The sequence below is a fragment of the Palaemon carinicauda genome, chromosome 1 (assembly GCF_036898095.1).
Source record: "Palaemon carinicauda isolate YSFRI2023 chromosome 1, ASM3689809v2, whole genome shotgun sequence".
In the NCBI taxonomy this organism is placed as follows: Eukaryota; Metazoa; Arthropoda; class Malacostraca; order Decapoda; family Palaemonidae; genus Palaemon; species Palaemon carinicauda.
In genome coordinates, this window is record NC_090725.1 from 16,872,682 (window position 1) to 16,887,158 (window position 14,477).

A 14,477-nucleotide genomic window follows, 5' to 3' on the forward strand; every position below is an offset into this window, starting at 1 on the left:
ATGAGTAAGTGCGTCTGTTTCTTCGTTATGATCAGAGATAAACGGAAACAAAACATTGGTTGTTTTTTATTGTGCTTTTTGGCGTGTTTAGGAAACGCATGATATAAAATTGCCTTTATTTTGTTAATTCTGGATTTTCAATCATACAACAAAAGCTAGTCTATAGAGTGATGGTTTTGCTATTCACCAGTTGTCTTATACAATAGATATGACAAACATTAAAATTTGTCTGTATTTTGGGTCGTGTTATAACGGGAAATATATGGTGTTTACACCTATCCTGGTTGTAATTTTAACCATTTTTCAAGTTATTAGAACTTTAAAGTATATTAAATGTTTGATTTATTTACAAGAACAATTTGATATTATAAAGAAATACAGTATAGTACAAAGAAAGTATTGGAAATGGGTAGTAAACACATTTGAATAGGCAAATTGCTGGTTGCCATGGCTGCAATGGAATTATTTCTGTTAGTTGTGTGTTTCGAAATAAGCGATTTTCCATTTATACGAGGTCATTAATCGACCAAATTCTTGCATAATTCGGGACCCTACTGTATATATATATATATATATATATATATATATATATATATATATATATATATATATATATATATATATATATATATATATATATATATATATATATATATATACATACATATATATATACATATATAAATATATACATACATAAATATATATATATATATATATATATATATATATATATATATATATATATATATATATATATATATATATATATATATATATATATATGTATATATATATATATATATATATATATATAATTATATATATATATATATATATATATATATATATATATATATATATATAAATATATATATATATATATATATATATATATATATATATATATATATATATATATATATATATATATATGAAAAAGTAAGTTAAAAGACAAAAATTAATGGCAGTCCAAAATAGGCGAGGAGGAAGAGCAGATACAACCGGTCTCTAACTAAGCCAAAAGTAAAGTGAGCTAAATCACCGGTGTGTGAGTGGTAGCAAGCTACCCCCCCCCCCCCCCAACCCCCACTTTTAATGGCTAATCATTTCAGCTTCGCAGAAAGTAAGACCCTTAAATAAATAGCGTATGTTTGTATTCCAATTACGGAAGAACTTCAGTTTTGGGGCAAACATTGTGAGCAAGAGGAAATATGAATATAAGGGAGGGTTCATAGAAAGGAATTAAAATAATTCCCTCCATTTTCCCTCACTTTAATTGCCTTCGCCCCATTGTATGTGGAGAAGGCAAAAGGTGAGACTACTTTTACTTACAAGGACGAGGATTTGTATTCATGTCAGAACAAAAAAAATTTGTACATTGTATGGATGCATAAAAAAGTTACAACTTGGGGATTACAGTATCTCAAAGTTTGTAAATCTAAATTCAGTACTTACTTATATTTTGTAAAACACTCTGAAATTACTTTAAGTGCCTCTTGTATTGGCCCTTTTAAGGATGCTGAGGATTCCATCAATTTATTAATATGTTCCCAAGACGAAGTGATGGTATCCTCATTGTAGTTGATAGCCATGCCTATAGTATAAGCAAAAAAGATAGTTAAATACACCAATGTCTTCAAAATGAATAATATTTCAACGTTTTTAACAATTGTATAAAAATATTCTTATACAAAACAAGACTTTTCATGCACACACATTATTCATATACCATACACAGTCTTATTCTCATTGACCTTGTAATTTTCCAGAAATCCCAGTACAGTATCATTAACCCCGTATCTATCAAGATCCAAGGCTCTTACTGCCCCTGCTCCATCCTACCAGAATGACAATGAACTAACTTAGCACATAAAGAGTCTCTTCCTATTTGGTTAATGAATTTACACAAAAAATATATATTTCGTTAACAAAAAGAATATTAGCATGAGGCGGAGGAATTGTTTGAAAGGGGAAAAAGTGGCAGAGAGGGGAAAGGACTGAAAATCAATACTAGCAAAAACATAATTTCTAACCTAAAATTTATCATCTCAATACTTATCTAGGACTTGTGAGCTATCAATTCAAAAGAAGGCAGAACTTGACCAACATAGTAAATGAAAATTTTAACTATGGTGTATAGAAGACGGTTTTCAAGGGAAAGATGTGCTGTTATGAACAAGAGATAAGAAAACTGTTCCCTCTCATCCCCACTATTTTTATTCTTTCCTTCAAAATTTGAAGCAGACAGTGCAAACTTTTCACTTGGTTATTTTCTTTTGTTATCTGGTGTTATAGGGGCCACTTCTCTTTTTTAGCAAAAATATAGGTATTCCTTCCAATTTTTTTAAACCTAGATTCTATAAGGAATGCAAAGTCTCTGCTATTGGCAAAATTTGATCCTCATTTGGAAGACCTTCCATGTTGGTAACTCACATATTAGTTACTCACTTATTATGCAGAATGAAGTAACTTACCTGAGGAGCTTATGACTTATCACTTCCATTTGGCTGCAATCAGGGCTAAAGATAGAGAAGCTAAGCGTAAGAAAAGACAAAGAAGTTTTAGTTTGGGGTCTTTTTCTGTTTCCCAGGCTTCCTCTTCCATGCTGGTGTCTCACCCCCTTCAGGCTATGTCTTTTAAAAGTTTAAAGGTTGACAATGAATGGCAGAGGCAAGGGAGAGTGACAATGCCCTAGAGACTGACCAATACTGTATACATATGATCAGCACCCAAGCCAGGACCAGGGAGGGCCAGGCATTGGCTGCTGATGACTCAGCAGGTAGACCTACAGGCTTCCACAAACCATCCATCCTTAGCTCACAATGATAGTCAGGATCCAGACACTACAAGATATTATTGAGCTTGAGTGGGTCTCAAAACCCCGTCAGCACATCCCGTTCCCAATAGGATACCATAGAAGATGTTAGTAGTTTGGGGATTCAAAGTGTAAAAGTTCTTAGTCTTATGATTTTGAATCAGAATTTATAAAGCTAATGATGCAAAAGAAAAATTAATAGGTCATACGGTTCTCTGTACAGCGAATGACCGAATCCGTGAACGTAGAACCCACGAATATCAAGGGCTGACTATACTATAAGTGTAGAAGGACTTGCAGGTGAAGAATATAAATTTAAATCTAAAGGCCAACTTGAAAGCTTTGGGATACAGGTCTAGCAGTTATTTTTTGATGGCTTGTTCAGAGATGAGAGATGACCTTGCCAGGGTCTATGAGTGAAGTAATGATATCCTCTTTTTGGGTTCCAAAACCGACTAGCTAAGATACAAGTAAAGTTACCATCTTCTCTTGTCAATCACATTCAAAAAGGTATCAATTGATTCCGAGGAACTGGCAGACATTGCATGATCTGAAATTTTCATGTGTAAGACTAATTCTTTACATCAAGGCACCAGGAAACTCATCAATAGGTTTCTATAATGGAATCTGACTGGATATGAGCCAAATTGCAAGTCCAGTTGCAGAACTAAGAGCTAAAGTAAGAATCTTGAGCCTCATAACCCAAACCCTGGTTTGAAAGACAGTGGGAGAAAAAAAAGAAGAAAATGCAGCTTATTAAGGATTTACCCTTCTTTTGTGCTATACCTGAATAACAATAGGATCTACTATCTCTAACACTATATTCACAACTTTTAAACAAATTATTCTCAAAAGGTAGGCTAGGTAATATAGTAGAATTGGTTAAGCTGGTAAAAACACTTGAAGAAAAAATACTATAACTAATGAAAAATTAGGAGAGAAATCAGCAACCAAAGGTGTAGCAACAGAAGAAGATTGAATAAAATTACTGAACAGTTCATAAAAGAAGCAAATTGTGATTGAAGCCCATCAATTTCAGCTCTAACATCTATGTTCATACTCAATTCTTGATCCATATTCTCTCCCTCCCAGACAACCTACAAAAACCTAAAAGAAATAAAAATAGCTTGATCTTCCTGCACTCTCTTAACCACCAAATTAACAAAACATGAATCAAACAAAAGAAAATTAGCACAAAAAAACTCAACAGTTTGAAAGTCAAAAGTCAACTGAAGCTGAAAGAGCAGTGTAGGAAGTAGAAGATGAAAAGGTATGGCAGTAAACCTAGACCAATGAATGCACATTCAGCCTTATGAAATAGTGCAGCAATCACACATTGGGTAGTCCATGAAGAGAGGGAATAAGGTGTTAAGAGAAAAAGAATTAATTTTGAAGTTGAGAATCTCAATCTTCAAACATTAGCATTATGATCCATAGGTAAGATTTATCAAACATATATTCACCATCTATATTCATTTTCTCAGTAAAATTAAAAATGTTTTTGCAGATAATTTTCTGAAATCTATTGCAAAAATGAACACAAGTATTATTTGTAATCATCAATGTAAAAAAAAAAAAAAAAAAAAAGCACAAGATTCGGTCACTTGGGGGATGTACTTCTACTTTGCCAGGAAAGGTTGAAGATACAGTAGAAGAAGCTATAACTACCCATTGGAGATAAACAGTCAAGTTTTAAATCATCATGTTAATGACCAATTAAGTAAGAGAATTTATGAATAATCTCCCAATGTTGCCCATTGCCACTGGGACCTATATAACACTTCCACAGGTAAAGTCTATTATACAAAAAAAAATTGCTAATAATAAAGCTATTGGCCTTGATTCTGTACCAAATAAATTTTATATATGCCAATGAAAATGTTTTCATTTCAATATCAATGCTTGTTAATGTATCTTAAAATCACTGTTTTTTCACCAACTACTCTCATGAGCATTTCAACAGCTACTCTTTTGAAAGGAAAACTCAAAGACCCATATAATAGCTCTAAGAAAGAGACCAATTACCATCGCAACAGCTGCGCCTCAAATATTTAAAAGTTTGATGCAAAACAGAATTTGACTCAGACTATTTGGCCACCTCAGACAGCAAGTACATTTTAAACCTAAACATTCAACTGAGCTTTGTCTACTGTATATGCTCTAAAGGAGTTGATTAATTATTCATCAGCATCCATTATCTCCTCCTACACCTTGCATAGATAGTATTAATCCAATCAAAACTTAAAATGTAAAATATGCAATAAGACATAAAAGTGACAAAAAATAATGAAAATTAAGATCTATTTAGAAATTCTGTAGTGGGGAGCAGCTTTGGAATTTCTGCTTGACTTAAGAGTTTTGTAGAAACAAAATGTAGATTGGTACCCAACTGTTTCAGGTGGCCCTTATAAGACACCATGCTCTTCTATCTATTATAAATTCTAGTGCAATGCTTTGGACCTTCAAATTTAGAAATGTGGGCATATATGCATGATAAGGTTCTAATGATTGAGCAAACATTTCAATTTAAACAAAACTGACAACATAACTGCAAGAATCATTTAAAACGAAAACTTAATATGCTAATATACAAAATACCTAATATTTACCTTCTTCCAACTGGCTAGTAAAATGTTGTGATGCTTGTGTAACTTCCTGGGCATCTAATGATTCCATAATTATTTTCGTTCTGTAGTAGCTGAAAGAAATATCACAATAAACAGTTATCAAAAAAATTTATTGTAATATAAACTATTTTTTGTTATTCTACTTACTAAGCATTGAACAGACTTACAGGTCATGGTGACACCTCAAACATTTAATTACCAGATAAAATAAGGTGCAAGAGCAAAACTGGTTTAAAATAAAAGAACCACATTATAAATCTAACCTCCTGATTTTTAACAAGACTATCCCTAAAGGACTTGCTTTCAGATAAGAAAATAATATTACTTAACCCTTTTACCCCCAGGCTATTTGGAAATTTCCAACCCTTAACCCCCAAGGGGTTATTTTTTCCCCAACACATTTTGCAGTATATTTTTTTTTTAAATTGCTCTAACAGCCTTAATTTTTGTCATAGAGAGGTCAGGTTGGTCTCATTCTCTTGGAAAATGCCTGAATTTTTTCAAAAAATTATCAAAAATATGAAAAAAAAAAAAATTTTATAGCATTTTTTTGCAAGGACGTACCGGTACGTCCATGGGGGTAAAGGGATGTCTTTTGTGAAACGTACCAGTACGTCCTTTGGGGGTAAAAGGGTTAATAAAAGGGAAACACCTTTTACAAAAAAATACTGGATACATCTGTAACCCCCCTCTAATTTTTCCCAACACAACAATAAAAAAATATACTAAAAAATTAGTTTGTGGCTGCAAACTTTAAATTTCCTTGTATAAATTCCAAGCAATGTTAATACACTTTGGCTTAGACTTCCATGCACTCTTGTTTGAATTTGATCCAAATAAGTGTAGCAAGCTAAAGTGTTCTTAAGGCAAGGTTGAAATATGTGCATATGGATACTATAGTCCATTTCTTTTAGCGATGCATATTTGCACCGACTCGCAGCGGTGCCCTTTTAGCTCGGAAAAGTTTCCGGATCGCTGACTGGTTGGACAAGATAATTCTAACCAATCAGCGATCAGGAAAATTTTCCGAGCTAAAAGGGCACCGCCGCGAGTCGGTGCAAATATGCATCGCTAAAAGAAATGGACTATAGTTGCACAAAGAATAACACAGTAACTCACTATAGGACCAATGGAATCTGAATGCATAATGTACCAGGTAGAATTGGAATATCTATTCTCTTGTGGAGTTGCTGTAAAACTTCCCCGATACTCAATTAGCCTAAGGCTAAGTAATGGGAATAACCTAGGATTTTACAAACAAGGGCTACGTGTACACATACCTGTGAAAGAGCTTTGGATAGGAACCGATATTCACAGATGGAAACTTCTCAACAGTGCTATTTAGCTTCGATGCTATAGAAACTTCATCAGTTGTCAAGTATATAGATTCCACATGAAATCCCATACCAGGCTTGTGGAAAAGTTTCTGTAATGAAATGGAATTCAATTTAAGAGAATAAAATTACGGTACACTATTGTCATAAAAAGAACAAATTTGCTACACACCTTTCAAAGATATAAAGGAGAAAGGAACAACTAAGATATAGTTAAAAGTGTGTTAATATAATATATAAAATACTAAAAATCATGAACTAAGTTTTGTTTTCAGTTAAAACAAAACTTATTTCACTTAAGCTATACTACCATGAACAAAATATTAGCTGAAACTTTATTATTATCATTAATGGATGATTTTTTACTTTATTATCAATTCATCTAAAAATAAACAATCAATGTCCAATCCAAAAATACACATTTGGCAATCAAAATTAAGCATTAGTTCCATAAAAAATATTCACTTTAAAATTATTTTTTTCTTACACAATAAAGGAATAATACAAGATGGGACAGTTGCTTAGTGGCCAAACACAAAATACCACAGTAATGGAACTGTACTGGGATGTACTAAATATCTCAAAATAATTTACATAAACTCATGAGTGACTGACATTGCACAACTTCATCAATTAATAAAGAAAGACTTATCATTATTAAGATTAATATGCTTGTGGACTATGGTGGAAGGACATGATTTATTGTACACACTTCCATCTTTATTTTGAAGTTTTACATATATATTTTGAAGTCACAATATATTTAATTTTCTTTCTTATTACAATAAAAAATGGGATTTTTGCAAAATTCATCATTTTACATGTGCACCTAACGTTCATTTTACTATAAACTTTGAAAAGAGCTGCCTTCATTGACAAACTAAGAAATTAGAGTATTATTACTAGTAGTGGATTTGTAACAATTGCACTCCAAACCTTAAAAACTACTATGACTTTACAAGGCTACTGGTGTCCTGCATGCTCAAAAAACTTTTTATTGCTTTGTCCCCACTAGATGTGTGGAGGAAGGCAGGTATCAATATGATTATATTAATTGTCATATTTTTTTTTAAATCAGTCAGCCTACAATTGTGCTGATTCTCACATTTACTGGAAGATGTGTAGTGGTAAATAATAGGGAATATTTACAGATATACTGTCTTGAAATAAAAAAATAAATAATGAGATATTCCACAAGCCTCCTGCCCATAAGTCAACCACCAGTCAATTTGCCTCACGGTAATATGAGATTAGAGGACTCAAAACCTATCTTCTAACTTTTAAAAAGAGAGAAGACTATAGCCATGGACTCCATCATTACAAGTACTTACATAAGTATTACCTCACCTAATAGCAAGGTTGGTAGCATCGTGGATTTCTATTGCAGAGGTCCCGAGTTCGGTCCTCGCCAGGGACGCGAATACCGTGAGACCTTCTACCGGGGGGTACTCCCAGGGTGGTGCCTGGGGGGGAGGTTAGAGGGGACTAGTGATAGTCCCTGCTGGCTAATGGTCGCCCGAGGAGAACGATGTAAATCGTCTCGGTGGAGACCTAAAACCCGCAACTTTAACTTTTTTAACTTTAACCTAAAGGACTACCACCAACACGAAACCAAAGGAAGGCTAGCCAACATAATATCTCTTAAGAAGTCAAGGTACTGAATTGTATTCCCTTACATAACTCAACTCATCCCATCACTCATTAAAGAGATTGCTTTTTCAAGCTAAAATGCTCTCTGCAACAAAAACTTGACCTAATGAGCACCAACTTGAACTTCTCCAAGTAAGAGGAAGAAAAACCTTAGCTCCAACTTCATTTGATTGCATTCACAAGTTTTTCCAAGGAAAGGTTTTCTTTGAAATTAGGAGACGTAGCCACTCCTCAACTATCATGCATACTGTCCTAACTTTGAGAGAATGAGGAATAAACAGTTCTGAGTTACGGTGCGTATGTTTGATTAAACTCTTTTTGAAATGACACAACATTATTTCACATAGGAAATAATCATCTGTAAGTCAGGAAATGATATTCTTGGAATTTAACTAGCTGATCTCTCCAAGAACTCATTTAAGAACTTAATTGGACTGAAAAAAACATGTGAATACTTCTTTCCAACATAACATTTAAAAAAGGGTTGAAAAAATATCCAGGGGGATACTGGTAATACAAAATGAATTGATACTTCTTCATCAAAGCCCATATTGCACGATGCCGCCTGCAATTTATTAACACACAAGCTGATATTAAGAATACATCCAAATTCCAGTAAATAGAATTTGACTTGGGTGGATCCTCAATTACAACTTTAATGACTGTATTGCAGGTAAGATCTAAATCTGTGGGTACTAGCATGTACGTTAACATTGATCTATACCCCATGAACCGAAGAAAATTTCTATGTAATAAGTATTCAGAGTTTCTATTGACAATCCCTCCTTGAAAGTAGGCTCGGAGAATGATAGCAGTGAAGCACAGATGTCTCAAAACCCTTTTGTTTGCGGCAAAAATTATGTCAAAAGAGTTATCCTAGCATTTCTTGACTGTAAGAGCTAGTTGATTACACTACTGATTATGGCCAAGGGAGGGAATCCATAAAAATCAAAATTTGACTAGTTTTGCAATATGGCATCTATTGCCAAAGCCAAAGGGTCTGGTACTGGTTAGCAAAATGTCCACAAGAGACTTTCACAGCTTTTTCTATTGACATATATGAGGATGAAGAGACCATGAAATGGAAGTGAGCAGATACTTTATACTTTACTAATCCACCAACATATTCACCAATACAGCAACAAACTGTGAAACCAGAGTAATATTTCTGGCTTTTATCCAGCATAGAAGTACCTTAGCTTAAGGGAATAATGGCATTTGCAGGGTGCATACCTTTTTCTCACTTAAGACAAAGCAGAAGTTGTCTTGTTTATTACTATATACTCCATCAAAGAATTGGTTTTCAATGTAACTAGCAGCTCTAGACAACTGATGTAGAATCTCTTACATTCAGTTCTACATTCCAGACAGAAGAGAGTAGTAGTTTCCAATTGTTCAAATAGTTTAACACTTGATCCAACTCACCACACATCAGAACAAGAGCTTTCTTGGGAGGGTCTAGCCACTGGAGACTTATTGCTAGTTAGGTGTGTGTGTGTGTAATTCTGCACACATTTGTATTCATTCCTTTCAGGCATAGTATTCTGAGGTACCCAGCCTCTACAAACTGACGGCTTCTCAGTTTGACCCTCATCCCATAAAGTAAAACTCATGACCTTGCTAAAAAGACTATAGTTCAAGTCACAACTGCTTGGATATTGTTTCTTCTACTAAAGGGTTGAAATGGTTAAGTAGGCCCTGCCTCCTAATTATTGCATAAGAAAAAAATGATTTTCCAAACTAAGCAGATATTCAGGCAAATGTTTCCCTTGGAAAAGACAAGGAATGAAAAGCCAAATGTTGAATGCATTAAAAATAATCCTCAGGAAATACTAGATAATTGTTACACACTAAATTACCTTATTCAATTCAAATAAATTTAATGTTTGGTATACATCATATGGGCATAATTATTATTCAATGGGCTGGTGATGAAACTCATAAATCTGTATAAAACAAAATTAATTTCCTAAATATTAACCAATTACCTCAAAGGAATTACCATTCTTCCTGACCTCTGTATTCCTTGCACCTAGTTCCCACAACACAAAAAGTTATTTGGTTTATCTCTAGTGGTATTGTGGAATCTAAATACTGTTTAGACACAGGCGTCTTCTCTCTGTATTTTGTCTGCAGGAAAGTACTGAAGCATGAGGATACTAATCTAAAGTTGTAATTGAATTTGATAAAAATAACACAATTACAAAGAACACGTTTCTTTGACAGAAAATCTGCCTTGCACCAACAAATTCCTTCAACTGTACTCAGCTACTTATTTCTTTTTGTTGACGTTTCACAATAACTAAAGGAGAGGTGCACAGGTTCCTGCCTTTCCCAAGAGGGGGAGAAATCTGTCAGCACATAGGATAACAGGAACTTGAAACATTCTAGATATACCAGCTCACTTCAAACAAAATCATAAGACAATATAAGATATGGTTTTTATGGGAAAAAAAAAATATCTAAAAATGTTGAATTACTCTAGGAAAGACCCTTATACTGTAGTAGCTTAAAATTTAATGATATAAGAAACAAACAAGTGAACCTTAGTTTAGTTAAATCAACCTACCTTTCCCAACAAGCCAAATGCTTTCTCCAATAAATGAGGAATTCCAGGAAATATCGTAACATTTCTCACACCGATGATTGGATAACGGGACTTAATTCCTTTTTCTTTATCCTCACCAAAATGAAGAACTGACGATTCTGGAATCTGTCAAACCAAACAAAATACATGAATGTAAGGAAAAGAAAATAAAAATGAAGAAAACATAACCAAAATACTACCATAAGATTAATAAGAAGTCTCTATTCATTACTTGACATTGAAAAATTTTATTTTTATTAATAAAATAAATTTTTGAATATACTTACCCGGTGATCATATAAGGTGTCAGCTCTGCTGCCCGACAGAAAAACCTAAGGACAAAATACGCCAGTGATCGCTATACAGGTGGGGGTGTACATCAACTGCGCCATCTGTCGAGCAGGTACTCAAGTACTCCATGTCAACACAGAACCAATTTTCTCCTCGGCCCACTGGGTCTCTATTGGGGAGGAAGGGAGGGTCCTTTAATATATGATCACCGGGTAAGTATATTCAAAAATTTATTTTATTAATAAAAATAACATTTTTCAATATTAAACTTAGCCGGTGATCATATAAGCTGATTCACACCCAGGGGGGTGGGTAGAGACCAGCATTACATGTTGACATTATTATGAGCTAAGTATTTTGTATTTCATTTTAGCAGTTATTCAAAATAACTAACATAAAATAAATAAGTACCTGGTAAGGAAGTCGACTTGAACAATTACTCTGCCTTTTTAAGTACGTCTTCCTTACTGAGCCTCGCGATCCTCATAGGATGCTGAGCGACTCCTAGGAGCTGAAGTATGAAGGGTTGCAACCCATACTAAAGGACCTCATCAAAACCTCTAATCTAGGCGCTTCTCAAGAAATGACTTTGACCACCCGCCAAATCAAGTAGGATGCGAAAGGCTTCTTAGCCTTCCGGACAACCCAAAAACAATAATAAAACATTTCAAGAGAAAGATTAAAAAAGGTTATGGAATTAGGGAATTGTAGTGGTTGAGCCCTCACCCACTACTGCACTCGTTGCTACGAATGGTCCCAGAGTGTAGCAGTTCTCGTAAAGAGACTGGACATTCTTAAGATAAAAAGACGCGAACACTGATTTGCTTTTCCAATAGGTTGCATCGATTATACTTTGCAGAGATCTATTTTGTTTAAAGGCCACGGAAGTTGCGACAGCTCTAACTTCGTGTGTCCTTACCTTCAGCAAAGCTTGGTCTTCCTCACTCAGATGGGAATGAGCTTCTCGTATTAACAGTCTGATAAAATAGGATAAAGCATTCTTTGACATAAGCAAAGATGGATTCTTAACTGAACACCATAAAGCTTCAGACGGGCCTCGTAAAGGTTTTTAAATAGAACTTAAGAGCTCTTACAGGACATAAGACTCTTTCTAGTTCATTTCCAACCATACGATAAGTTTGGAATATCGAACGATATTGGTCAAGGCCGAGAAGGCAGCTCGTGTTTGGCTAGAAAACCAAGTTGTAGAACATGTAGCCGTTTCGGATGAGAATCCGATGTTCTTGCTGAAGGCATGAATCTCACTGACTCTTTTAGCTGTGGCTAAGCATATCAGGAAAAGAGTCTTAAAGGTGAGATCTTTCAGGGAGGCTGATTGTAGCGGTTCGAACCTGTCTGACATAAGGAATCTTAGTACCACGTCTAAATTCCAACCAGGTGTAACCAAACGACGCTCCTTCGTGGTCTCAAAAGACTTAAGGAGGTCCTGTAGATCTTTATTGTTGGAAAGATCTAAGCCTCTGTGACGGAAGACTGATGCCAACATGCTTCTGTAACCCTTGATAGTGGGAGCTGAAAGAGATCGTTCTTTCCTCAGATATAAGAGAAAGTCAGCTATTTGAGTTACAGAGGTACTGGTCGAGGATACGGATACTGACTTGCACCAGTTTCGGAAGATTTCCCACTTCGATTGGTAGACTCTAAGGGTGGATGTTCTCCTTGCTCTAGCAATCGCTCTGGTTGCCTCCTTCGAAAAGCCTCTAGCTCTCGAGAGTCTTTCGATAGTCTGAAGGCAGTCAGACGAAGAGCGTGGAGGCCTTGGTGTACCTTTTTGACGCGTGGCTGACGTAGAAGGTCCACCCTTAGGGGAAGTGTTCTGGGAACGTCTACTAGCCATCGAAGTACCTCGGTGAGCCATTCTCTCGCGGGCCAGAGGGAAGCAACTAGCGTCAACCTTGTCCCTTCGTGAGAGGCGAACTTCTGCAGTACCTTGTTGACAATCTTGAACGGAGGGAATGCATATAGATCTAGATGTGACCAATCTAGTAGAAAGGCATCTATATGAACTGCTGCTGGGTCCGGGATTGGTGAGCAAAATATTGGGAGCCTCTTGGTCATCGAGGTTGCGAAGAGATCTATGGTTGGCTGGCCCCAGGTGGCCCAAAGTCTCTTGCATACATCCTTGTGGAGGGTCCATTCTGTTGGAATTATTTGTCCCTTCCGACTGAGACAATCTGCCATGACATTCAAGTTGCCTTGGATGAACCTCGTTACTAGTGAAATGTCTAGACCTTTTGACCAGGTGAGGAGGTCCCTTGCGATCTCGTACCATGTCAGAGAGTAGGTCCCTCCTTGCTTGGAGATGTACGCCAAAGCCGTGGTGTTGTCCGAGTTCACCTCCACCACTTTGCCTTGAAGGAGAGACCTGAAGCTTTTCCAGGACAGACGTACTGCCAGTAGCTTCTTGCAGTTGAAATGCATTGTCCTTTGACTCGAGTTCCATAATCCCGAGCATTCCCTACCGTCTAATGTCGCACCCCAGCCTACGTCCGATGCGTCCGAGAAGAGAACGTGGTTGGGAGTCTGAACAGTCAGGGAAAGACCCTCTCTAAGGTTGATATACTGTAGTCCTTTCACCAAGTCAGACCAGACTTTATCTTTCCGGAAACCGGGATCGAGACCGCTTCTAGCGTCTTGTCCTTTTTCCAGTGAAAAGCTAGATGGTATAGAAGAGGACGGAGGTGTAGTCTTCCTAGTGACACAAATGATCCACGGATGACAGTGTCCCTACCAGACTCATCCACAGCCTGACTGGGCAGCGTTCCTTCTTCAGCATCTTCTGGATGGATAGCAGGGCTGGGGGTTGATCGTCTTGTTCAGCAACGTCCTCATCAGAGGGTTCCTCATCCGAAACTGATGAGGAAACGGCAACGGAGTGGGCAACGTCTGACTCGCTGAATCCGGTCCCACTGGTGGATGCGTGACGGAGCCGGACGCAATATCATGGCACTGCTGCACAGTCTGTGAACTGTCAACAACCATGGGTGCGCGAGGAAGTACAGCGTCAACCCGAAACTGTCTAGACTGTCTGGGTTGTGCAGTCAACACCCTACCGGGTTGCTGAGGTTGACGCACTGCGTCACAACAAGTCACCTCTGCTGGTTGTTGAACGTCTTCCTAGTGACACTGAACGTCAACAACCACCTCCG

General features: G+C 36.3%; 1 protein-coding gene across 2 annotated transcripts in view; it reads right to left on the reverse strand.

Moving 5' to 3' along the window:
• Positions 1 to 14,477, reverse strand: part of LOC137647114 (FAD synthase-like) — a 108,939-nt gene that overhangs the window by 57,529 nt on the left and 36,933 nt on the right. For both annotated transcript variants that reach the window (XM_068380364.1, XM_068380355.1), the window contains exons 5-8: positions 10,999 to 11,142; positions 6,726 to 6,871; positions 5,428 to 5,516; positions 1,459 to 1,597 (exon numbers count right to left, since the gene is read on the reverse strand). In XM_068380364.1, the coding sequence (XP_068236465.1) occupies positions 1,459 to 1,597; positions 5,428 to 5,516; positions 6,726 to 6,871; positions 10,999 to 11,142 (518 nt within the window). The remainder of the gene's footprint in view (positions 1 to 1,458; positions 1,598 to 5,427; positions 5,517 to 6,725; positions 6,872 to 10,998; positions 11,143 to 14,477) is intronic.